Source organism: Rhineura floridana, chromosome 3 (assembly GCF_030035675.1).
Source record: "Rhineura floridana isolate rRhiFlo1 chromosome 3, rRhiFlo1.hap2, whole genome shotgun sequence".
Taxonomy (NCBI): Eukaryota; Metazoa; Chordata; class Lepidosauria; order Squamata; family Rhineuridae; genus Rhineura; species Rhineura floridana.
Window position 1 is genome coordinate 200,917,878 of NC_084482.1, and position 25,215 is coordinate 200,943,092.

Below are 25,215 nucleotides of genomic sequence, written 5' to 3' on the forward strand. Positions count from 1 at the left end.
CACAAAGATCGGATTCCAAGTTAAAAGAGGAAGCTTTCCATCTTTCATCTAAACAAAACAGACAGCAGATCACTCCCACTAAACATTCCTTGGGAGATTCATTTAATGAAACTACAACAACATTGGGGGAAGAGAGCTTTATCACAGAGGATACACAAATGGACAGGAGGACACGTCTCATTAAAACGCAACCTCGACCTTGGAAACTGGTTTTGCAACCAGGGAAACTGGTAATATTGTACAACTCTAAGGATTCAAGAAGATGGCCCCCCTTTCCAAGTGTGCCTTTATTGGATAAGTTTTTTGCTCATTTTTTACATCCTGGACAAGCCATCAATTACATTAAATCCATGATAAACATATCTACTAAAACTGGAGTGTGGCGGCTAATAGTGACATTTCACTCCCCGGTAATAGCTAACCAGATATTTCAGATAAGAGAGGAGCTACATTTCAGAGGCCTTTTGATTCAACGCTACTATATTAATTCTTCTGCCCCAGAACCCTTATGGTCTTATTTTGGGAGAGCAGAGAGTTCTTCCCACTTAGAGTCTGAGATAATTGTGAATTCTGATCACTCTCGGGTTGAGGAACGAAATCCATCGTCTTCTGTTCCGACCTTGTCGCTGTCGTCCTTGCTGGTTGAGTTGGAGCCGGAGGAGGCTCAACTTGCCTCTCTATACTCCCAACTATCAGATCTGGAAAGAGACATGGTGATTCAAAAGCTCTATTATTTGATACAACGTCTTACAAACTCGAACCAACAAATGTGCTCCATTGGGGATATGTCTTCTTCCTTCACCTCTGAAACAACCTCCATTTCATCCATGGCACCCCAGGCCCAGGTTACAACTTTGAAAGCAGGACCATCCTCAGGAGCAGTCTTCAATGATAGCCGAGGTATACTCAATCATATTGAAGAGATACATTGACCTCCCCAATCTAGGTTACTCCAGTCAGATGAGGTAACCCAGCCTACCTGTAAGCGTTCTACCTCATTGAAGACGGATTCTCCATTACATATATTATCCTGGAATATAGCAGGATGGTCATCTAAACAAAATATTCCAGACTTTATTAACTTTTTAAATCATCAAGATGTAATCTGCTTACAGGAAACCTGGAATACCACGGAGTTGAACATAGATGGCTTCAACTCTATAACTTTACCAGCTGTCCACCAAATAGAAAAAACTAAGGGACGCCCTAAAGGAGGCCTGGCTATCCTTATCTCTACAGCATTAAATGTCCGTTGTAACAAAATTCCAACATGCAATAACTTTGCCATGGCTGTTCACCTGACTTTTGATAAAATGTCTCTTCTATTAATCAATGTATATATCCCCCCTGCTACTTCTAGGTCACTTACGGATCAGTTGTGGGAAGACTTTATTATACCACGGAGTTGGAGTCCCGATTCCCTGGAGCCTTGGTAATTATCCTGGGAGATTTTAATGCTAGGATAGGCCAGAACAATGAGACCCTTCTAGCTTCTAAGTTGTGGAGGGGGGAAACTAACACACATCTAGTTCCTGAGCTAGTGAGAACCTCCAAGGATTGTAGCGTCAATTATCAAGGAATTTGTTTATCCCGTATGGTTGGCAGCCATAATCTTACCATTTTATATGGATTAAAGCCCCTTGACGCTTGTGCGGAGTACACATACATATCAAATAGAGGAAGCAGCGTGATCGACTACGCGATCACGTCCCCCCATCTTTTGAATTCGATTACGAATTTTTCGGTTGGCATGAGATTGTACAGCGATCATCTACCCATTTCTCTCTCATTGCATTTAAAGGTGAACTGTAGGTTAGCGGCAGAATATAATCCGGCCATTAATCAAATGTATTTTAAATACAAACGACCCATGTGGACCTCATTAGTTGCCTCTAAAGTAGCGGAATTTATAGCATCTCCCTTGGCTAAGAACATACAGGAGTCTTTTGGAAATTCTTCCGATCTCACTCAATCTCTAAATGCATTGGACTCTCTGGTTGAGTCATTTCAACCTTTGCTAATACCGAATAATGTGCCCACTCGATCAAACGTGTGGGATGACTCGCATAAATGGTTCGACCAAGAATGCCTTAATGCAAAGAGACAACTGAGAAACATATATCTATGTTATCGTCATCAAAATGCTAGAGTCTTGCCAGAGATATATTATATAACTAAAAGGAACTACAAAGCCCTTATAGTGACCAAAAAACGACAAGCAATACAATCGGGGTGGGAGTCCTTAAGACAGGCAGCCAAAGATAGCAACTCCAAAAGGTTTTGGTCTCTAATTAATGGCTCCATTAGACCTTCTAATTTTGCCCCTTGTAACATCCTTCCAAATGTCTGGGAACAATATTTCATGGATTGTCAAAAGGATTTTTATCGCTCGTCCCCAAAGATTCCGTTTGTTGACTATGAATCCTTTCCCTTTTGGCCACCGGTTACACAATCAGAAATACTTGATTTGATTAAAAACCTAAAACTGGCCAAAGCTCCAGGTGGTGATAATCTTCCCCTGAGCTTCTAAAAACACACTCAGAATGGTGGGCGCCTATTTTGGCCAATCTTTTCACTCTGATTAATAATAAGGGACATTTTCCTCAGGCATGGAAGGAAGCCATTGTAGTGCCTATTTATAAGAAAGGTCCCAGGACTGAGCCGGCTAGTTATAGACCAATTAGCCTACTATCGGTGATCGGGAAATTATATGCTAACTATCTAAAGAACAAACTATCCAACTGGATGGAGGAGGAAAATGTACTGGGAGTGGAACAGGCAGGTTTTAGGAGTGGTAGATCGGTCATGGACCACTGCCTGTTACTAAGTCATCTTGCCGAAAAATATAGAAATCAGGTAGGGAGTGGTCTATACGTTGTTTTTATTGACCTGAAGGTGGTGTTTGACTCTATTCCACGGGATATACTGTGGGCCAAATTGGCTAAAACAACTATCGATAAGAGATTGTTGTTCTTGATTTATAAGCTGCACCTGAACACTCCCCTTCGTGTCCGCTGTAGCCAAAAAGGAGATCTCTCCAACTCAATTATCATGTCAAGAGGGGTGAGACAAGGCTGTGTGTTGGCCCCGCTCCTTTTTAATCTCTTTCTAAATGATTTGGCCCCCAAATGTTTTTCACCTGACTTCCACTCGCCTAAAATTAAAGGAAGCAGTTGTCCTATTTTGCTTTACGCTGACGACGCGGCCTTGCTCTCTTTTTCTAAAGTTGGCCTCAAACGCTTGATTAGAGTTTTTATGGATTATTGCTCAGAGAACGCATTAACAATCAATTTCTCAAAATCTAAAATTCTAGCGTTTACAAAATCTTCCTTAACTCCCATGTGGAAAATTAACGGCCACTCTATTGAGCAAGTTAGTGCTTACAAATATCTAGGTATTTTATTCCATTCCTCCCTTTCTTGGATGCCACACATCCGTGCGGCAGTTGCGACGGCCCGAACATCGATGAAGTGCTTAGTACGCTATTTTTATAACAAAGGGGGGCAATATATCCCGGCAGCTATACAGGTATTCACAGCCAAAATTCTATCCCAACTATTGTATGGTGTCCAGATCTGGATACATGCGTTCAATCCCATGGTTGAGTCAGTGCTGTCCATCTTCTTACGAAGAATCTTTGGAGTTCAAAGATGTGTTTCAAATGCTGTGTTAAGATTGGAAGCGGGATCGTGCTCAGTAGAATGCCAAGCATGGTCCCTAGCTTTTAATTTTTGGACTGAAATTTCTTATATATGCCTGTCAGGTTACCTGTCAAGTCTTGGAGAAGACGGGCTCCTATCCAGCTGGATGAAATGCTTTTTAGACAAGCTGCCCTACTTAGGCCTTTCATTAGAATTTCTTTCCTCCCAAGACCTTGATAGGGCTAGGCAGATTATTAGGGATAGGCTCCATGACACTGATAGACAATCAAGAATTCAGGCCGCATCCAAAGTATGTTCCCCCCTTCATCATAAACTGGACTTCCACTTTTTAAAGTACGCGGCATATCTAGATGTCTTAACGAATCCCAAATACCGATTAGCCTTTTCTAAGGCCCGCTTCAATTGTCTGGAGTCTGCGCTCCTGGAGGGTAGATTTAAGGGCAAGCCCTTAGTGCAATGCCTCTGTCTGTGTAGGGAAGGCTTAATAGAATCTCTGCCCCATATCCTCTTTGCTTGTCCACTATATGCTGAGGAAAGGGATCTATATATTGTACCCTTTATGCAAAATCATCCCAATAGATCTCCTGAACATTGGATGTCATGGCTTCTATCTGGCAATAATAGCTCTCATTTGATTTCAGTTGCTAAGTATTTTTATGCAGCCCAACGTAAAAGACAGTTATTTACTATTAACCCTTCTATGTAATTGCTTAATATTACTAGTACTAGTTTAGTGTTAATTTTAACAATATGTTTGCAACTGGTTGTAAATTTTATTCTCCTTGACGGGTCGTTGACCGTAATAAAGTATCGTACGAATCCCGCTCCCGGGGTATCCTATCAAGAGTGGGTCCAATTTGAAGGGGTATTATTGCCAAAACTTGTGGTTTTATTTGTCCAAGTTTTCTGTATGATAATACTATTGGTTGTATTCCTAATTCTCTGATAGGAAGTGTTTTGGTCTATAGTACTATGGATACCCTGCTTCCCATCTGCTCATTTCTTCTTCCCTCCTTACTTCCTCTGGAGTCCAGGAGCTATTTTGTAGTTCGTCTGTGAAATTCCACTCCTTTTCACACTGATTACACTTTAAAGTATTTCGATGTTCCCTTATTCCTAATTTTCCTATGCTTTGCCAACCCCAACCTTTTTCTCCCCACCTGAAATTATATAAGGGGAAGACTAGGTTTTGCCCTTTATGATATGTTATCCAATATCCTTGGTCCCCCTCTCCCCACAAGACTATTAGCTGTTTCTTTTGGCAATATTCTGCCTGATATATTTTAAATCTTACGTGTGGGCACGGGGTCCTAAACCAAGTTTCCTTCCATTCCCACCCTGAACTCCAAGTATCTAATTCTGGAATTAGTAAAGTCTCAAATCTCTCCTTATCTGTCCAGTTTTGATCCTCTGACTCAATCCTCCAGTGGTCTTCCGCAGGAGTAGCCGTGGTGCTTGTCCTGGGATTTCCGTCTGTATTGTACTGGTCCACGTAGTGGGTAAGGAACCTGGTTTTACTCTAGTGTAATGAGTCCAGCCTTTTTTAGGAACACCCAGTCTCCTGGCTTTGTCTCATAAACAGCGCTCTCCCTTTTTCCTTAAAGAAGATATAGAAGAAAATAGTGCCAGTACATAATTTTTCATAAACTGATCCTTAGTTCCAAAGGTTAGTGCTTTTGCCACACCCCTAAATATAGTAGTCCATAATCTCCAACTCATATATACAGTAACAGTTACAACATGTATAACAGCCATAATATATGAACATGCAAAAGGAGGGTCAGACTATAATGAGTCCTGAAACCCTGGGCCATGAAGTGAATGTCCACCATCCTTGTCATGACCCAAAACAAAACTGAAATGTTCTTTTGCCCAATACTTGTTGTTTATCATTATGTATTGGGGCAATAAATGTGTATTATTCTTAACATAAAAATACAAATAATGTTAATACCATGATTATTTCTGATATTATCCTAAAGTACCCCTTTAACTATAAGAGAGTAATCTAAATACTCCATTTTACCTTATTTCTTAGTAAAACAAAGGAGAGAATTCCCCTAGAGTGAAATTCTCACATAAATAACCGACACTGTTTTGCCATGAAATTTACATATAACCCCCTTTTCCTGGCAAAACAATATGAGCATAAGAATCCATTGAATGGGTAACATCAGTCTAGGTCCACTGGTCCAGGCAGTTGGCCACCTGCCACATCCATCGGACCAGACACAATAACTTTTCCCCCTACAAAGGACTCCAATATTTAACACTTATTATTATCAAACTTAAAACCCACACTGGTTTTATAATTATATTGCCCCTTATTCTATAACGTTGTCATAAACAGGCACTTCCTCCTGGCTCTATAGATAGAAATCCGTCTGTGTTGGCACAGAAGCAGTTCTTTTGTGGGCAGTTTCTAAAAAGTTGGTCTTTTCAGCCTGTGCTGGAACAATTTATCAAACTACTAGTTTCTCCATATTAAATATTAAAAAGTAGAGGTTGTGTTTCAGGTTCTTTCTCTCAAGCCAAATATCAGGCTGTAGTAAAAAAATAACGCACGCATGTGAACCTTCCCCCGAGCGATCTGCTCAGCTGGGAAAGTCCCTGCCACTCAATTGAGAGAGAGAGAGACTGAAATGAAGTAATCTCTTCAACTGGATGTTACCCTAACAGTCCATTCAGATCTGGACTTTCCAGATGACTGTTGGACTGGATTTCAAGGAAACTGGCACAGCTGAAAGTCCACTTCAGTAGACGCCCAGGTGTGAAGTTTCTACGGTAGGAATACCTTTTAGTTTCTTAAATATCTCTCCTTTACTTTTTATAAACTAACATTAATATGATTTTTATCCTATCAAATGATTCAAGTATACACATGTGCCAATTCTGTATACAGAATTTCTCAATGTTTTTCATCTAACAATTTACCTTAAAATTGTGTTTGATTTAGCAATATTCATAACACTATTTCCTAATTAAATCAGTCAAATTCATTTATATCTCATTCTCCTTATATGTGTTTACTATAGTCATGACTCCCCTTTCTCTTCTCATGACATTGTTCACTTTCCTGGGAGTATGTACTTATAACCAAATACTGCCTATCCCAATTATTTTTAATCTTGAGTGAGTGTCCCCACTCAGGCACTACTTCACAACTACTGAGAAACATTCCAAGTTTTCCTAAGAACCTGAATATTTATACATAAATCCTTACTCATTAGACAACAAAGGGGTAGGATAGAGTAATTTCCCTCAAAAGGGATATACATGTAAAATCATATGGCAGTTCCAATTTTTTTAAAGTAATTGGCCCTACACTAATAACCCAAATAAAATTTATATTCACCCTATAACTTATCAGAAGTTTAATAGGCTCTCTTCTCATTTAGGGGGACCTAGTTGTCAAAACTGGAAAACCAAGTCCTACCTTCCAAAGCCATTTTAATGATTTTAATTCTAAATCAAAGATTCTTTCTTCTAGGAACTGTTGCTTTTTGCTTTAAGTGCTTATATGAGTATGCCACAAAGATAAGAATTCTACTGGAAACATGCCATATTTCTCATCGGCCACACAAGGCCTTCTCTCAGTCCCGCCAACCAAATCAGCTAAGTTGGTGGGAACTAGAGAGAGGGCCTTTTCAGTGGCGGCCCCCACCCTCTGGAACTCCCTCCCACAAGATCTTCGGCACGTCTCTTCCCTGAATATGTTCTGCAAGGCCATAAAGACCTGGCTTTTTCAACAGGCTTTTGGGACTTCTGGGGAGGCTTAATGTTCTTATGTTTCAAATGCCTCCTACTCTGTATTCTGCTGTTATTATAATTTATAATTTATATTGTTATAGTGTATTTTAGTGTATTGTATTTCGCTATATTTACTATATGTACGTCGCCTAGAGTGGCCATTGGCCAGATAGGCGACACACAAATTAAATTTTATTATTATTATTATTATTATACATTTTGGACATTTTACTTTCTTATTTTCTGCTGCAAAAATGACAAGTGGGTAAAACTGACCACCTTTATACACATTTTACTTCTTTTTGCTCTCAGTTTATTTTTCTCCACAACAAATCCTCGATAATGTTTGGGATATCCTTACAAAATCCAGAGGATGGGTTGTGGGGCTTATCTTAACTTGGGTGCATTAATCTTGGTCTGAATCCTAATATGACCTCCTGCACTTGGTTCTCATTTTCAAATTCCACTCTTTATCTAACAACTTTCTCCAGCTCTCAATTGAAAACACTGGAGTGAAGGGAACAGCCTTCTTCTAAATTTTCCTTTTCTTCCTTTTCCTTATTTAATTCGTTTTCTGTGGTTGTGGACATTACCTATCCCACACCACCCTTTCTAACACATGTATAATGTCCAGACCACAATTCTCACCCTTATTGGATCCTTAAATTAATGGCCTTGACTTAACTTCACAACATTGTCCATCTCTTTTGTCACATCCTTAATTCCCAACACCCACAACACCAAATGATTATTTAAACCTACTTTTCTAATTGTTTTATTTCCTGTTTGATGAAACTGGGGACAATTTCTATAATTGGTACTGATGGAACTAATATATTAATTGTGATTGGTTCTGACTATAAGGCAGTTTCTCTTGCCTTTTTAATTAACTAACTTGTTTAGTTACTGTATAAACACTCATACATCCATAACTTGTATCCCCCAGTGACTTCCTTTGTGTAGAATAGTCATTAATATTGTATCAGGCTCTGTTTGAGTTGTTGCAACTTTACTGGAAGTTGATGAGGGGCCAGAGGGAGCTATGGATGGACTGAGGGAGACCATCAATTTATCCAAATTAATCAGGTCTACTCCAGGCAGTTCCCTCAGTTCTATATTTCCTGAATAGGGTGGAGGGTCCCAGGGAGGACTTTTAGATTTCTCTACCTCCCTTGTCTTTTTAGTTGGTTTATTTGCACTTGAGTCTCTTCAAATACTGGCACATCAAAATGCTTCACCTTTTACTCCTGTTCCTGATAACTTACAAGGTGACAGATTCATACCTTTGGGGATGCAATTCAATGATGATCTGGCAGCTCCAGTGTCTATTAGAAACACTACTTCTTCCTCCCAGGGTCCCACTTAACATTTGTCAAGATTTCCCGGTGGGGCCCAGTTTTAGGGAATCCCTGACTTCCCTATTGTTCATCAAAGGCCATTAGTGATGCGTTATTTTCCTCCTTCTTTAAGTCAGGGCATTCTCGTTAGAAGTGTCCAAATTTCCCACATAACCAGCATCCGGCCTGTGGGCCTATCCATTTCTGATTGGGCTCTATGCCTGATCTGTTGGTTCTACCCCTCCCTCTGCTTCTGAATCCATGTTTAAGTTCATTTTGATTCATTGTTTTAACCTGGTTCTTTGTGATCCTTAAGAACATAAGAACATAAGAAGAGCCTGCTGGATCAGGCCAGTGGCCCATCTAGTCCAGCATCCTGTTCTCACAGTGGCCTACCAGGTGCCTGGGGGAAGCCCGCAAGCAGGACCCGAGTGCAAGAACACTCTCCCCTCCTGAGGCTTCCGGCAACTGGTTTTCAGAAGCATGCTGCCTCTGACTAGGGTGGCAGAGCACAGCCATCATGGCTAGTAGCCATTGATAGCCCTGTCCTCCATGAATTTGTCTAATCTTCTTTTAAAGCCATCCAAGCTGGTGGCCATTACTGCATCTTGTGGGAGCAAATTCCATAGTTTAACTATGCGCTGAGTAAAGAAGTACTTCCTTTTGTCTGTCCTGAATCTTCCAACATTCAGCTTCTTTGAATGTCCACGAGTTCTAGTATTATGAGAGAGGGAGAAGAACTTTTCTCTATCCACTTTCTCAATGCCATGCATAATTTTATACACTTCTATCATGTCTCCTCTGACCCGCCTTTTCTCTAAACTAAAAAGCCCCAAATGCTGCAACCTTTCCTCGTAAGGGAGTCGCTCCATCCCCTTGATCATTCTGGTTGCCCTCTTCTGAACCTTTTCCAACTCTATAATATCCTTTCTGAGATGAGGCGACCAGAACTGTACACAGTATTCCAAATGCGGCCGCACCATAGATTTATACAACGGCATTATGATATCGGCTGTTTTATTTTCAATACCTTTCCTAATTATTGCTAGCATGGAATTTGCCTTTTTCACAGCTGCCGCACACTGGGTCGACATTTTCATCGTGCTGTCCACCACAACCCCGAGGTCTCTCTCCTGGTCGGTCACCGCCAGTTCAGACCCCATGAGCGTATATGTGAAATTAAGATTTTTTGCTCCAATATGCATAATTTTACACTTGTTTATATTGAATTGCATTTGCCATTTTTCCGCCCATTCACTCAGTTTGGAGAGATCTTTTTGGAGCTCTTCGCAATCCCTTTTTGTTTTAACAACCCTGAACAATTTAGTGTCGTCAGCAAACTTGGCCACTTCACTGCTCACTCCTAATTCTAGGTCATTAATGAACAAGTTGAAAAGTACAGGTCCCAATACCGATCCTTGAGGGACTCCACTTTCTACAGCCCTCCATTGGGAGAACTGTCCGTTTATTCCTACTCTCTGCTTTCTGCTTCTTAACCAATTCCTTATCCACAAGAGGACCTCTCCTCTTATTCCATGACTGCTAAGCTTCCTCACAAGCCTTTGGTGAGGTACCTTGTCAAACGCTTTTTGAAAGTCTAAGTACACTATGTCCACTGGATCACCTCTATCTATATGCTTGTTGACACTCTCCAAGAATTCTAATAGGTTACTGAGACAGGACTTTCCCTTGCAGAAGCCATGCTGGCTCTGCTTCAGCAAGGCTTGTTCTTCTATGTGCTTAGTTAATCTAGCTTTAATAATACTTTCTACCAGTTTTCCAGGGACAGAAGTTAAGCTAACTGGCCTGTAATTTCCGGGATCCCCTCTGGATCCCTTTTTGAAGATTGGCGTTACATTTGCCACTTTCCAGTCCTCAGGCACGGAGGAGGACCCGAGGGACAAGTTACATATTTTAGTTAGCAGATCAGCAATTTCACCTTTGAGTTCTTTGAGAACTCTCGGGTGGATGCCATCCGGGCCCGGTGATTTGTCAGTTTTTATATTGTCCATTAAGCTTAGAACTTCCTCTCTCGTTACCACTATTTGTCTTAGTTCCTCAGAATCCCTTCCTGCAAATGTTAGTTCAGGTTCAGTGATCTGCCCTATATCTTCCACTGTGAAGACAGATGCAAAGAATTCATTTAGCTTCTCTGCAATCTCATCATCGTTCTTTAGGACACCTTTGACTCCCTTATCATCCAAGGGTCCAATTGTCTCCCTAGATGGTCTCCTGCTTTGAATGTATTTATAGAATTTTTTGTTGTTGGTTTTTATGTTCTTAGCAATGTGCTCCTCAAATTCTTTTTTAGCATCCCTTATTGTCTTCTTGCATTTCTTTTGCCAGAGTTTGTGTTCTTTTTTATTTTCTTCATTTGGACAAGACTTCCATTTTCTGAAGGAAGACTTTTTGCCTCTAAGAGCTTCCTTGACTTTGCTCGTTAACCATGCTGGCATCTTCTTGGCCCTGGCGGTACCTTTTCTGATCTGCGGTATGCACTCCAGTTGAGCTTCTAATATAGTGTTTTTAAACAACTTCCAAGCATTTTTGAGTGATGTGACCCTCTGGACTTTGTTTTTCAGCTTTCTTTTGACCAATCCCCTCATTTTTGTGAAGTTTCCTCTTTTGAAGTCAAATGTGACCGTGTTGGATTTTCGTGGCAATTGGCCAGTTACATGTATGTTTAATTTAATAGCACTGTGGTCACTGCTCCCAATCGGTTCAACAACACTTACATCTCGCACCAGGTCCCGGTCCCCACTGAGGATTAAGTCCAGGGTTGCCGTCCCTCTGGTCGGTTCCATGACCAACTGATCTAGGGAATAGTCATTTAGAATATCTAGAAACTTTGCTTCTTTGTCATGACTGGATATCCTTAACGGATAACAATTCCCCTCATAGTTTCTCTTCCAACATAATGCATAATCTGATTCTTCCTGTGAGAACGGTTCTTTATTGTTCACAAAGAAATTTAAACGTTGACAAAGCCAAGCCTCAGAGGCTCCAAATTTGGGCCAAAATATGGCTGGGGGTTGTATGGGTTGGCTTGGCCATTCAAAACAACAATATCTAATCATTTTCTTCTTGTCCTTGTCTTTTGTACAAGGCAAGTCTTCCCATACTCTCAACATTAGTCCCAATGGACTTTCAGGTGGTATTTTAATATTCTTTGTACTTGGGACTGGACTTTTGGGAGAAACTTTCTTAGTCTTACTCCCCATTTTATTCCTTAATCAGATCTTCTTTCACTCTTTTCTTTTCACTCACTTCGTCTCTCTCCAGACGTTTTCCTCGAGGAAGTACCGAAACGTGAATTGAGACTCCGGACTCACTTTTGCATTTAAAACGTGTCTCAGTCACTCACATTCAGGTCTGACACACACTCACACCACACTCACACCCTATTACCAAGGTCAGGGAGACTTGAACTCCTCACACCCTATTACCAAGGTCAGGGAGACTTGAACTCCTCACACCCTATTACCAAGGTCAGGGAGACTTGAACTCCTCACACCCTATTACCAAGGTCAGGGAGACTTGAACTCACACCCTATTACCAAGGTCAGGGAGACTTGAACTCCTCATACCCTATTACCAAGGTCAGGGAGACTTGAACTCCTCATACCCTATTACCAAGGTCAGGGAGACTTGAACTCCTCATACCCTATTACCAAGGTCAGGGAGACTTGAACTCCTCATACCCTATTATCAAGGTCAGGGAGACTTGAACTCCTCATACCCTGGCTTTTGACCACCAAGATAATACTTGCACCCTTAGTAGTGGTTTTCTTACCTTAGTCCATCGACGGAGTCTGTCTGGTCACTTCTACGCGTATCTAGGCGGCGTGCCTACCGTTCCAGGCCTTTACTTTCAAGGGACTCACACCCAAAGAATTTCCCCGATTCACAATGTCTGGTCTATCAAATTATGTCCTGGGATGTTTTGTCAGTGGAGTAGTCGGACAGTCCTTTCGTCCCCTAGGACCGTTGAAAAGGTCAACGGGACGCATCTTCCTATAGGGCAGTCAGGACCCCCAGTCACCCCAAAAATAAGGTTATCCCGGACAAGCCCCCATTTGTAAGAAACGTGGTTTTCCTTAAGGGAAAAACCCCCTATGAGACCCCAAAATGGTCCCCTGTGGAAGACCCACGACAGAGACAATTGTGAAGCAGTTTCAAAGCTTTATTTTCGTTCTTGCAAGAGTGGGTTGTGATGTTCCTATATTAATGTATATATGGTAAGTGTTGTTGTTTTAGAAGATACATGGTAAGTGGAGTGAAAGAGGAGGGGGAGTGACTGGGCAGTAGAATGCGAGATGATTGGCTGAGTGTTTAAAATGGCTGAATGTATAAAAGGAAGAGTGAGAGTCGAATCTGGGGGGGAGAAGAGAACTGAGTGGATTGCTTGGTGGGGTTTAGAGAGTTGTTTACCAGGAGGGAGGTGGAGTTCGGATTAGTATTGAGTAAAACCATATGCTTATGTGCCTTAAGAAGAAATCTTGTTAATCTTGTTAGCTTTGTTATCTTTAATAAATACTTAATTTGGTTTACCAAAGGCCTGATCCTTGGCTGGAGTTTCACAGACCAGAAGGGAGGGTAAGGTAATGACCAAGGCTGAAGGGGAACTGTAACAAATGGTGGCAGCGGTGAAGAGAATAACAATACCAGTATTCAGAGTCTCTGGGAATACTAGTATTGGGACGTTACTGGTGGTTGCCTAGCAGGGGGATCTGTTGAGATCTGTGCTAGAGCGGATAGGTAAACCATAAGAGAGTGCGGTCCGGACTGGTGGAGTCCCTGGTGGTGCCTAGAGACAGGCAGTAACCACGCGCAGGTAGGAACCTGACAGGGAGAGCCAGGGAAGGACGCATCACACGGGTGTCTACCAAAGGGCGGACACACCCAAATGACATTGGTACAAATCTTTTATCCTCTAGCCCTATGCTTCATGCCCTCCCCTGTTTCCTCATTGGACAGAGTACTTCAGGGTTCACAGCCTATCAGAGCCGCCTGTCCCTGTCACATGAAACTACTCCCCTGTTGACATCTCCCACTCCTCAGTTTTAGGCTACCTTATACCCTTATTTATTATTTTCCATATAAGGTATATTGCTCCCCCTCCCTTCCTCATTAACTACGCATAAAAACTCCCTTTACGTCAAGCAAAGTAATGAAAGAATAAAAACCTTATCTGAATCAGCCAAGCGTGAATCCCCTGTCTATATTAGAACAGATTTTAACCACAAACAGATCTCAACTGTCTGTGTCCAAGATGGTCATCTTACCTCATTCTATCTTTACAGGAGAAAAAAAACCCTTTTTGCTTAGCAACACTCATTTAAAACATTAAGCAAAGCAATTAAAGAATGGAAACTTCATCTAACTCAATCAAGCGTGGATCTTGTTTTCTATTTTAAAATGAACTCTATCTAAAAGACAAACAAAGCAGCTACAGCTTGATCGGTTATGTCCTGTTTAAAGAAAAAGCCCCTTAACTTTAATCTCTATAAAATATCTACTATAAGCAGTCTATAATCCTTATCAACTATTTATTCGTAGCAATAAAATCACATATTTTATTTATCCTTAGAATATTCTGAAAAAGCAACATATTACATTTCTCACAGTCAGATCCTTATTGCACCCCACCTCCATGGGTTAACTTTGACAAGTGGGTGGGATAACTCACATGTCAACATTATGATGTCACATAATTGACAGGTGAGTTGCCCTGGCCACCTGTCAAAGTCTGTTGCACAGAGTTTCGTGAGCACCCAACAGCCACATGGTTATCAGGCACATAGGAGCAGCACGGAGCTGATTCCACTGAAACCACTGCTAGCAGTGAGCGGATTCAGTGGAAATTGCTTGTTGTTACTGGAGCAAGGCGTGCTCACCACACCAATCGGGTGGCCTTCCTCCAGCAAGGAACAATTGGGAGCTCACTTTGAACTCCAGATTGTTCCTTTGTAGCCACATTAGTACATGCCCTACACCTGATGTCACATATGTTGGAGGAAGAATGTTGGAATTGCTTTTTAATATATATATTTTTAAACAGTATTTTTTTAAAACCCTTTTTAAAGATGTTTTTAAAGTTGTTTTGTTTTGGTGTATTTAAAGGTCTGTTTTTATGATGTTTTGATGTGTTTTTAGCGCTCTTGTTTGCCACCCTGGGCTCCTGCTGGAAGGAAGGGTGGGATATAAATAAAATAATAAATAAATAAAATAAATAAATATGTAACGTCAGGCTAAACGGAGACGCCTGGCAAGCTAAATTTGACCTGTGGACCAGAGGTTTCCCACCCAACTTACAGCATATTATAGGCATACACACATTGCTATACAGGTAAGAAAACAATAGTTTGTGGCTGGGCTATATATAAATAATCGCTTCTTAAGGACAAAGCAATCTGAAAACTGGAGTCCAGCAAACATGCAAGTGACATTTCTTCCCATAAAATATATGGCCTAAATCAGCACTGAACTGTTTTCTCTCAGATCAAGTTACTGAGTTGCTTCCTAACTGATGCAGCTTTCCATGACAAACTGTAGGGGTGGATCCAAGAAAGATTCCCCAAGCAGGTTATTTGATTCCCAGGATTTTAACATTTTACATGAACACCCAGTTTTGATACTATACTTTTATCATGTATGCTTCTATAGTAATCACTCCAAAAACATTTCTAGAAGACCATAATTAGTAAGTCCTATAATTCTGAGGAATTGATTCCCGATTTTGAGCCATAGAGGTTAGTCCTGGTTCCTGGGCATTAGTTTCAGCTCAAAGGGAAACTGACACATGTTCCAGTTTACCAGGAAATACTTATTTTGATGTAATGCTAAAAACAGATCATATGTGTGAACCTGATCTGTTAAACGTGCATCAAGAAACAGGTTAAACCCTAGATATATACAAAGCATTTGATTGTGTACACTGGCCCCTTTTAACAGAGGGAGCAAAAAGAGTGAATTTTGGAAAGCGATTTTTAACCATTTTAAACCAAATTTACTCACCTTCTACAGCAGTGATTAGGATAAATGGTAGAAATTCTCCACTATTTACAATCTATGGAGGAACGAAACAAGGATGACCTCTCTCTACTCTCCTGTTCTTGATGGTGATGGAACCTTTAGCACAACATCTGAGACAAAACCAATATATTAAAGGAATACAAATAAATCAGGATACACATCTTCTCCGTATGTATGCTGATGACATGGCATTGACAATGACCAATCCTTCAGAAGCTGTACTCCCATTAGAGACAGAATTAGAGCAATTTGTGGGGGTTTCTGGCCTACAAGTTAAACTAACAAAATCGGAAGCAATGTGCTTCCACTTATCTCCAGAGACTCAGCGCTAATTCTCAGCTGCTCTGGGCATTTGTTTGTGCCCAAAGCAGCTACGATACCTGGGAGTGCAAGTGCATAGAAATAAACTATTTATGGTTAACTACAGACCAATTTAGTATGTATTAAAAGCTGAAATGAATAAGTGGGCTAAATTACAACTTTCACTATCAGCAAGGATCTCCGCAATAAAAATGACATTTTTACCTAAGTTAACCTTTTTATTTCATGCACTCCTTGTTCACATCTCGGAAAAACAATTAAAGATTTGGCAAAAAGAAATCGAACAATTTATTTTTAATAAAAAATTACCCAGAATTAAAAAAAAATTATATTGACAATTCAAAAAGGGGGGTGGGTGGGGAATTCCACACTTAAAACACTATTTTGATGCCAACCAATCATATCATCTTATTTTTATAATATTGGATAATAAAACAAAAAGATGGGTTCAACTAGAAAATATTTTAGTGAAAAGTATTCCATTAGGGATAATACTCTTCAGAAAACCCTCAAAAACTTTGTTACAACAATTAAAAGAAAATCCATTCACTAATACTTTACTACAAAGCTGGAAAAGATGGGGAAAATATCTTTTATCTAAGACATCATCTATGACACCACTCTTTTTTCACCCAGAATTTTATAATACCAATAGATACTTACCTTGGCAGCAATGGAGAGAGAAGGGGTTTTATCGTCTTCGTGATTTTTATGTTGGTTCCCCAATAACACAGCAGGCCTTTACTGGAGGGACAAAAACGTCAATGGCTACACTGGAGACAGTTAGCAGACTTTATACACCGTCCCAACATTAAAGAAGCAGGAAGGACAAGTTTATCCCCCCTTGAAAATATTATATTGGCAGCAAGAGACAGAGATAGGGGTATTGTGAAAAAAATTATCAACTTTTATTAGATAAAGAAGGAGAGAACTTATCTGGATTAAAGAAAGTATGGGAAGGTGATTGGCAAGTAGAAGTTGAGGAGGAAGAATGGAAAAAGTTTTGGAATAAATCTGGTGAAAACCCTTCCAACCAAATAAGAGAAACCATGTTAAAAATAGCCCACAGATGGTATTTGACACCAACACATCTGTCTCGAATTAATCGGATACACTCCCCCAGATGTTGGAGAGGATGTATAATGGCTGGAACGTATCACCACATGTGGTGGGAGTGTGCCTCAGTGCAAAAATTTTGGACTTTAATCTTTAATGAAATTGAAATAATCATCTCCAAACAAATAGACAGAACACCACAATTGGCATTTGAATCTATTTGAAGGAGCAAACAAACGTATAATCTACAAAACTCTATTAGGCCATTTACTGCTGGCCGCCAGAATTACTATAGCTACGCACTGGAAAACATTACAAGGAGCTACAGTAGATTATTGGTATAGGCAAACATGGTATCTTGCTTTCTTGGAAAAATTAACGATCAAATTGAGAGTATCCCAAGGTATCACCAAGAAAGACAATTTCTATGAAACTTGGTATCCATTTATAGTCTATGTAAATCAAAAAGAACACAGTAGAGAACCTCTACCACATTACACTCGAATCTGGAAAGCCTAACATTGTATGTGAGTTAATTTTGTCTTTTTTGTTTCAGTATTTATAAGTTGATAAGACAATGATAGGTGCTTTAAAAACTCATATTGATATATGTATGTGACCTATATTTGTTTTTTGTTTTTAATTTTATCTTAAGAATTTTCTAATCTCTATTATATATGGGCTTTAAATTCAATATTCTGCAGCAAATGGGAGGGAGAGTTTCAGGTTTGTTCTGGTTATATAAATTTTCTTTTTATGTCAGGCAGCACTCGTGTTTGGAGGCTGTAATTAATGTGTAATTCTGTATAAAAAAGTTAATAAAAAATGAAAAGTACTGGCCTAGGAGACTTCTCCTTCTCCCAGGTGGAGATCTCCACATTTGAGGGCCAATGTCATGCAGTGTCTCAAGACACTGCAACAGCCATGTGATTTCCCCCTTCATTCCAAAGTAAAGCCTGTACCCTCTTGTCAAATACCCTCTTTTTTAAAAATTTTAAATGTTTATTTAAGCAAATAAACTTAACGTGTATACATTGTTTCTATGTTCCACTTCTTGATTAAACAAAGATGCACATTGCACATCCATACCCAGGCCCGCCCTTAGCATGTGCAGGGCCTGGGGCAAAAGCATAGTTGCCCCCCCCACATTCTTTCTCTCTCTATATATATATTTAGAGAGAGAGAGATTTTATTTACGAATATATGTAATTATAATATTTACATATGAGGCTAACAACCTATTAAATACAAATATGATTACCTTCACTTCAGGGAATAGGCCTCTAGTCTTTAGATAATAATTGGAGAACAATCTAGTGTAAATGTTCCCTGCCTGAAAACCGTTCACACACAAGGAGATGTGAGGGCATGAGAGGAAACCAAAGGGGGAGAAGCCCAACGGTTCCTCAAACAGAAAAGTTGGGGAAAAAGGACAAAACAAAATGGCGTCTGCTGAAAAGAGCGGGAAAATTTAAAACAAAATGGCGGCCCAGCTGAAGAACTAAGGAGCAATGGTGGCCGTAACGTTGCCAGAGGCTTCCAATGGTTTTTTGCAGAGAGGGAAAACCACCTACGTTTTCCTAAAATTAAGCAAAAATAAGCCACCACTGCAAGAAAAACAAAAGGCAAAAAGCAGCAGCCGCGTCCTCCTTACAGCCGTAGTAGCAAGCCGGGAGGGGGCACCGCCGCGGACTCCAACGGCGGGAGAAAAAACGAGTCAGGAGGCGATGGCGCAGCATTGGACATCTGACGGCCGCAGTAGCGAGCCGGGAGGAAGAAAACCTCACTACAGAACGCTCTAAGCGATCCGGTAACAAAGGCTGCAAAAAGGGAACCTAGATTCCCTAGCGATCAAAAAATACAGAGCCGCCACCGCAGCTGGAGGAAGCTCCTAGCAGCCAGAACAAAGCAAAATTGCCCCTGCAGCCTGAGTAAAAGTGACGACAAGCAGGGCTGGGAGGAGGAAAAAACATCTCTGCCTGATGGGGAACAGCTGCCGCCGCTGCCCCCAGCGCAGAAAGGGCGAAGGAAGGGAGGGCAGAAAAACCAATAGGGAAGACAAAAACAACAACAACCCCCCAAGACGCTCCAGTCAAAACCCAAAAGCTCGAGAGAGAGGGGGGAAAACAAGTGGAAACACAACCAGTCCCAAACACTCTCTCACTGACAACATACACACACAAACTTAACTTTTGGCTTCTCACTCTATATATGCAGATCACCAAGTGCAGGTCGCCCAAAGTGCTGGGCCGAGGACAACTGCCCTGCTTCCCTTTGCCTAGCACTCTTATACCCATCATGGCTCCCGCCCCAGCATCCTGGGAACTGTAGTTTCCTAAGGGAGCTGAGAGTTGTTAGAAGGCCCCTATTCCCCTCACAGGGCTACATTTCCTAGAGTAGCTTTACAATCAATCCCTCTTCCCAGGGAACTCTGGGAATTGTAGCTCCGGGAGGAGAATAGGAGTAGCCTAACAGTTCTCATCACTGTGAACAAACTACAGCTCTGAGGATTCTTTTTGGGGAAGCCGTAACTATTTAAAATGATATAAGAGTGCTTTGAATGGATGGTGTGGGTGAGATCACACACATACCCTTTTGACTGGCCTCTGTCAGTCCCTGCAGCCCTTCCTCTTCTTTCCAACCTGCTCCTCTTCTTAGGGAATAAAAACAACAGCAACAAACAAGTAAAAAACCAGTTATTTGGACCAATAAAATTTCCTAAAGTAGTTGGCAAGCTCTTGAATTCTCCAGTCTTCAAGTTAGATGTTAAGCAAAAGAGAAGTGTTGGGAGGGGGAGTGTGGAAAAAGGAGCTAGGCATGATTTTTAAAAAGCCCTAAACTGTGCAATTCTTAGCAGCCTTTAAGAGACCGTGCTGGAGATCTTAAACCAGATGTATGGGACCTCACACCTGGAGGTTGAATGCGGCCCTCCAGGCCTCTCTATTTGGCCCTTTGGAACTCTCCTCCTGCCCATTCCTCGCTGTTTCCCCTCTCCGTGTTTTTGTTTGAGTTCTGATAATGCATCTTACTTGTCTGGATGAAGAGGGGGATTGAAGCGATAGTTGTCTAAGTGTATGTAGAAACTAGGCTACTGTACCAAGGTAAAAATGGCATTTATTGCTTTGCCTATGTTTGCATCTGGCCCTGCCCACCACTGGCATGCGGCTCTTGGAAGGTTGCCCAGAAAGGAATGTGGCCCTTGGATCCGAAATGGCTCCCTATGACTGCAAGTAGCCAAGGCAGGCAAGCAAAATATCTTCTTTCCTTCTCCTTCACAACTCAGTTACCTAAATTCAGCTTCTGAACCTCTCCAGGTACACTGCCTGGAGATTTTGTTTAAAGTATTAAGAGGTATATAAATGCTTTGCAATATATAAATAATATGAGGGAGCTCCCTGTGTGTGTATTTTTAATAATCTTTTTGAAGCCTGCAATCCAATATGCTCTTAAAGGTAAAGGTGTCCCCGCACTTATAGTGTGAGTCGTTTCTGACTCTTAGGGTGATGTCTTGCAACATTTACTAGGCAGACCATATATATGGGGTGGGATTGCCAGTTCCTTCCCCGGCCTTTCTTTACCCCCCAGCATATGCCAGGACGGTACTCATTTTACCGACCACGGATGGATAGAAGGCTGAGTGGACCTCGACCCCTTTTACCGGAGATTCGACTTCCTCCTTCCATTGGAATCGAACTCCGGCCATGAGCAGAGCTTTGGCTACTTCTGAGTAGCCATGCATAGAGTTGAACTGTAGGTTTATTATTTTTACTACTACTACTACGGCAACGTTAATATCCTACCTTTCCTCCAAGGAGGTCAAGGTAACCTACATAGTCCTCTCCTCTCCGTTTTACCCTCACAGCAACCCTGTGAGGTAGGCTAGGCTGAGAGATAGTGACTTGGGCCCAAGACAGGTCCTGCAGTGAGTTTCATTGGCTGAGTGGGGGTCCCAGTCCACCATTCTGACCACTTCCTAGATAGAAAGTACCGCGAAGCAACTTCATAAGAAAAACATCACGAGCCAATCTCATATACGAAAACGAATTCTCTTCCTTTGCAGCTCTCTTCGTGAGAAGCTCAAGGGGTTAAGGGCACCGAGCTGTCTCTTCCTAGAGGAGAAGGAGCCAGCACACACGTGGCTGAGGAAAGGATGTGAAAAGAGAGATCGAGAGAAAGCAGTGAGGTCACTTTCCTGCTCCACCTTCTCCCCTTCCTGGGGTGAAGCTTCCTTTTTGGGCTGCCGGCCTTTCTCTCCCCATCTTTTGTAGGAGCAGTTGTGGGGAGCTGCAGAATACCAAAGGCTGAAAAACCTGCCAAGGACGGTGGAAGGAACCGGTGAGTTAAAAAGAGGAGGAGCTGATAGGATCCAGATTCGTGGGTGGGAGGGGAAAAAATCAGGAGAGCCGTAGCTGTTGAGAATGAAGTGGATCAGCAGGGGGGAAATCCAGATGTTTTGTTAGTCTTCTTGATGGAGGATTGTATTGGTACTTAAATTGGCCGACATCATACGGGGAAACGTTCTGACTATCGATTATTGCCCTAGATATGCGAATAGGAAACTCGATTCTGGAGAAGAGCAGTGGCTCAGTGGGCACAGGATCTGATTTGCATGCAGAAAGCCCCTGGCATCCCCAGGTAGGGCTGGGAAAATATTCTCTGCCTGAATCCCTGGAAGTCCTCTGCCAGTCAGTGAAGACAGTAATGAGTAGATGGACCCATGGCCTGACGCGTTGTAAGGCAGCTTCCTGTATTCCAACACTACCGCAGCAAACGGGGGTCATATAGATCGATGGGTAGAGTGTCTGCTTTGCATGCAAAAGGTCCCAGAGTCCATCCTCCGGCATCTAGGGCTGAGAAAAGATCCTCTGCTTGACCTGGAGAGCTGCTGCCAGTCAGTGTAGACAATACTGATGGACCAATGGTCTGACTTGGTATAAGGCAGGTGTGTATGTATGTCCTCTGGATCTTAATGGAGACAGGAGTGGCCCTTAAATGCATCTTACAGTACACTCTTAGCTATGTCTACTCAGAACCTAGTCCTGTTGAATTCAGTGGGCCTTACTTCCTGGTTAGGACTGCAGCCTTAGACGTTTACCCAAGCTTTCCTGGAGTCTTGATGTACAGTTTTTAATTTCTTGTTGTATACACTGCTCAGTGTTATTTGAATATACAAAAATTTCATTTTTTCATTTTGTTTTTATTGAAACCTTATTGAATGCTGCTGTTGTATTTTTATTGTTTTTATGTAAACTGCATAGATATTTTTATTATATCAAGCCATATAAAAACATTATAAATAGGCCTAGCCAGCATTGGCAATTGTCAGGGATGATGGGAGTTGTAGTCCAGCAACACCTGGAAGGCACCAGGTTGGCTACCCTTGCTTTAGACCAGTGGTCCCCAAATGTTTTTCCCCATAGACCACTTGAAAATTGCTGTGGGTCCTGGCAGAAAATTTGATTTTGCATTCTGCCTGTTGTAGCAATTGTTATGTTCTGTGCTAGATGTTGTGTGATTTTTACTTGGAACTGATTCCATAAAGGAAGCCACAGACCTGAACTTACAAGATCTGAACAGGGTGGTTCATGACAAATACTTTTGGAGGTCGCTGATTTATAGTCGTAATCGACTTGAAGATACATAACAACAACTATATTTTATTGTATTACAATTTGATTTCCATAGAAATACAATATAGGAAATAAAAGAAGCAATAAAATTACTGTTGGGGGCCTTCTTGGTAATTCCGCCGCCCTTAGCAGTTTGGGGGATGGTGTCCTGGAAAAGGGCCTTCTCTGTGGCAGCCCCAAGTTATGGAATTCCCTCCCCACAGAGGTGCGTCTGGCACCTTCACCTTACAGTTTTCAATAGATGCTGAAGATGCACCTCTTTGCCCTGGCCTTTCACACCTAAGGTGCATGTTTTCAGGACTCGCCCTATTCTTGTGATTGTAATTTGTTTTAATTGCTCTAAATATTGAATTTTAAACTGTTGTAACCTGCCCTGTGACCCCTTGGGTGAAGGGCAGATAATAAATTAATATATATATATTAAAATTCGATATGGCTATGTAATGAGGTGGATGTGCCTGTTGTCTTAAATAAAGTTCAATGTTTAGTGTAATATTTGTCAGCTGGAGTCTTAGGTCAGATTCAGCATTCAAGGCTCTTTCTGGGAGGAAGGGTGGGATAAAAAATTAATAAATAAATAAGGCTTTACAACGCATTAAAAAGAACTGTGCATGCTGTTCACAGCTGCTGCTCCCACCAATCTCACAGGCATGCTGTGGACCACGTGCACAGAGCTTGTGAACCGCCCATGGTCCTAGACCACAGTTTGGGAACCCTTGCTTTAGACCACAGGAAGCTGCCTTATACCAAAGCAAGTGGTTGGTCCATGCAGCTCAGTATTGACTATACTACTGGAGGTGGCTCTCCATAGTTTTGTACCGGGGACATATCCTTTCTTACCTGGAGATGCCAGGGACTGAGCCTGAAACTTTCTGCATGCAAAGCAGCTGTTCTACTGCTGAGCAGTGGCCCTTCCTTTCTCCATTGCCAGCCCTTCTGCCATTAGCTTCACCGTTAGCTCGCACACCTCCTTTCTCTTTTGTTCTTTGCCAATAATACAATGTAAGAAAAGTATTACAATTTGGCAGAATTCAAATTGCAATACAATACAAGAAATAAAAGATGCAATTTTTAAAATGAATATTTAATGCATCCACTCTGTGGACCATACTTTGGAAACTCCTGGAATACAGAGTTGGGGCAAGTTAGATCTCAGTGGGAGGGTCATTCCACAGGTACAGAGCCACCATCAAAAAGACTCTTCCACAGATGCCCACACTATGTGCTTCATTTAATGCAGAATCCACCAGGAGATCCCCTTCTGTTGATCTTAATTACATGGGTAAGTTGATACGGGAAAAGGCATTTTCTCAGATACTTGGGACCCTAGGCTGTTTAGGACTTTAATGTGAACCTGAGTGCCTTGCATTGGGCCCAGAAAACAATTAAATAATTATGACTCTTGCAAAGAAATAACACTCACTGAAGTGTCAAAGCAGTTTCCCAGAGCAGCACAGTTTTAATTATCTTAACTGGCTGTTTAATGATCTTGTGGCTGCAAGGGCTGTTTTGAGGGAGACATAGCTCCAAACATCAGCCAGATCCTGGCTTTTCCCCTCCAAACCCAGTGGGAACTGAGAGGGATGCTTTGTGTGTTTGAGGGAGACCGTTATTTGGGGGGGTGTCCCAAACTTATATTGCTTTCCATTTTTAAAATTTAAACTGTTTGAATTTCTCTTCCCATCCAGGAGCCGTAAGCCCGGAGTCAAAATGGAGAAGCGGGTCTCGTCAGGACCCAAATTGGGGGCCAGATTGTCAGCGGGAGAAAAAGATATTCGCATTGTCCAAGTTGGGCTGATTGGGGAAGTGCTCACTGGGGTTACTCCGCCTCAGATTAAGCAAGAACCAGAGGAGGGGATTCAGGATCACTGGGAAGCCAGCAGGGAGGAGGAATTCCTGAAGAGGGCAGCACCATCCCTGTATTCCGGGTGGGGAAACTCACAGTTGCCTCAGTCCCTGTCAGAGGATAATACCACACGATCCCGGACCTGTTTCAAGGGAGTCCAGTGGTCCAGGGGAGAAGCTGCAGCCCAACCCCTGCTAGGCCTGAGTGGCAGAGAAGGCCACGAGGTCTATGAAATCCCGGATGCCTCGGTGGAAGTGAAGGAGGAGATCCTGGACGAGGAGGCTCTCAACATGGAGATGTGCTGCCAGCGCTTCAGGCACTTCTGCTACCGGGAGGCAGAGGGCCCCCGCAAGGTCTTCTGCCAGCTCTGGGAACTTTGCCATCGGTGGCTGAAGCCCGAGAGGCACACCAAGGAGCAGATTCTAGAGCTGGTGATCCTGGAACAGTTCCTGATGATCTTGCCTCTGGAGATGCAGTGTTGGGTCCGGGAGCGGGGCCCGGAGACTGGCAGCCAGGCGGTGGCTCTGGCAGAGGATTTCCTGTGGCAGCCAGAAAGCAGGGAGAGATCGGGACAGAAG

At 42.0% G+C, this 25,215-nt stretch overlaps 1 protein-coding gene and 2 long non-coding RNA genes across 7 annotated transcripts in view; 1 reads left to right on the forward strand and 2 right to left on the reverse strand.

Moving 5' to 3' along the window:
• On the reverse strand, positions 1-21,348 carry LOC133381141 (uncharacterized). Of its 2 annotated transcripts, XR_009761628.1 has the most exons (5): positions 20,962-21,348; positions 19,753-19,814; positions 16,769-16,849; positions 15,767-15,894; positions 1-5,259 (listed from the first exon to the last, which is right to left on the reverse strand). It is a non-coding gene; the product is annotated as an uncharacterized LOC133381141 (long non-coding RNA). The 2 variants fall into 2 exon arrangements; XR_009761629.1 differs by lacking the exon at positions 19,753-19,814.
• The window catches only part of LOC133381098 (zinc finger protein 883-like), a 10,368-nt gene continuing 5,371 nt past the window's right edge, over positions 20,219-25,215 (forward strand). The window contains exons 1-3 of one of the 4 annotated variants that reach the window (XM_061619655.1): positions 20,219-20,262; positions 21,222-21,496; positions 24,480-25,215. In XM_061619655.1, the coding sequence (XP_061475639.1) occupies positions 24,502-25,215 (714 nt within the window). In that variant the 5' untranslated portion in view covers positions 20,219-20,262; positions 21,222-21,496; positions 24,480-24,501. The other 3 variants (XM_061619656.1, XM_061619658.1, XM_061619657.1) reach the window with 3 other exon arrangements.
• Positions 22,892-25,215, reverse strand: part of LOC133381139 (uncharacterized) — a 13,188-nt gene continuing 10,864 nt past the window's right edge. Inside the window, exon 3 of the long non-coding RNA XR_009761626.1 lies at positions 22,892-25,176. This is a non-coding gene — a long non-coding RNA (uncharacterized LOC133381139). The remainder of the gene's footprint in view (positions 25,177-25,215) is intronic.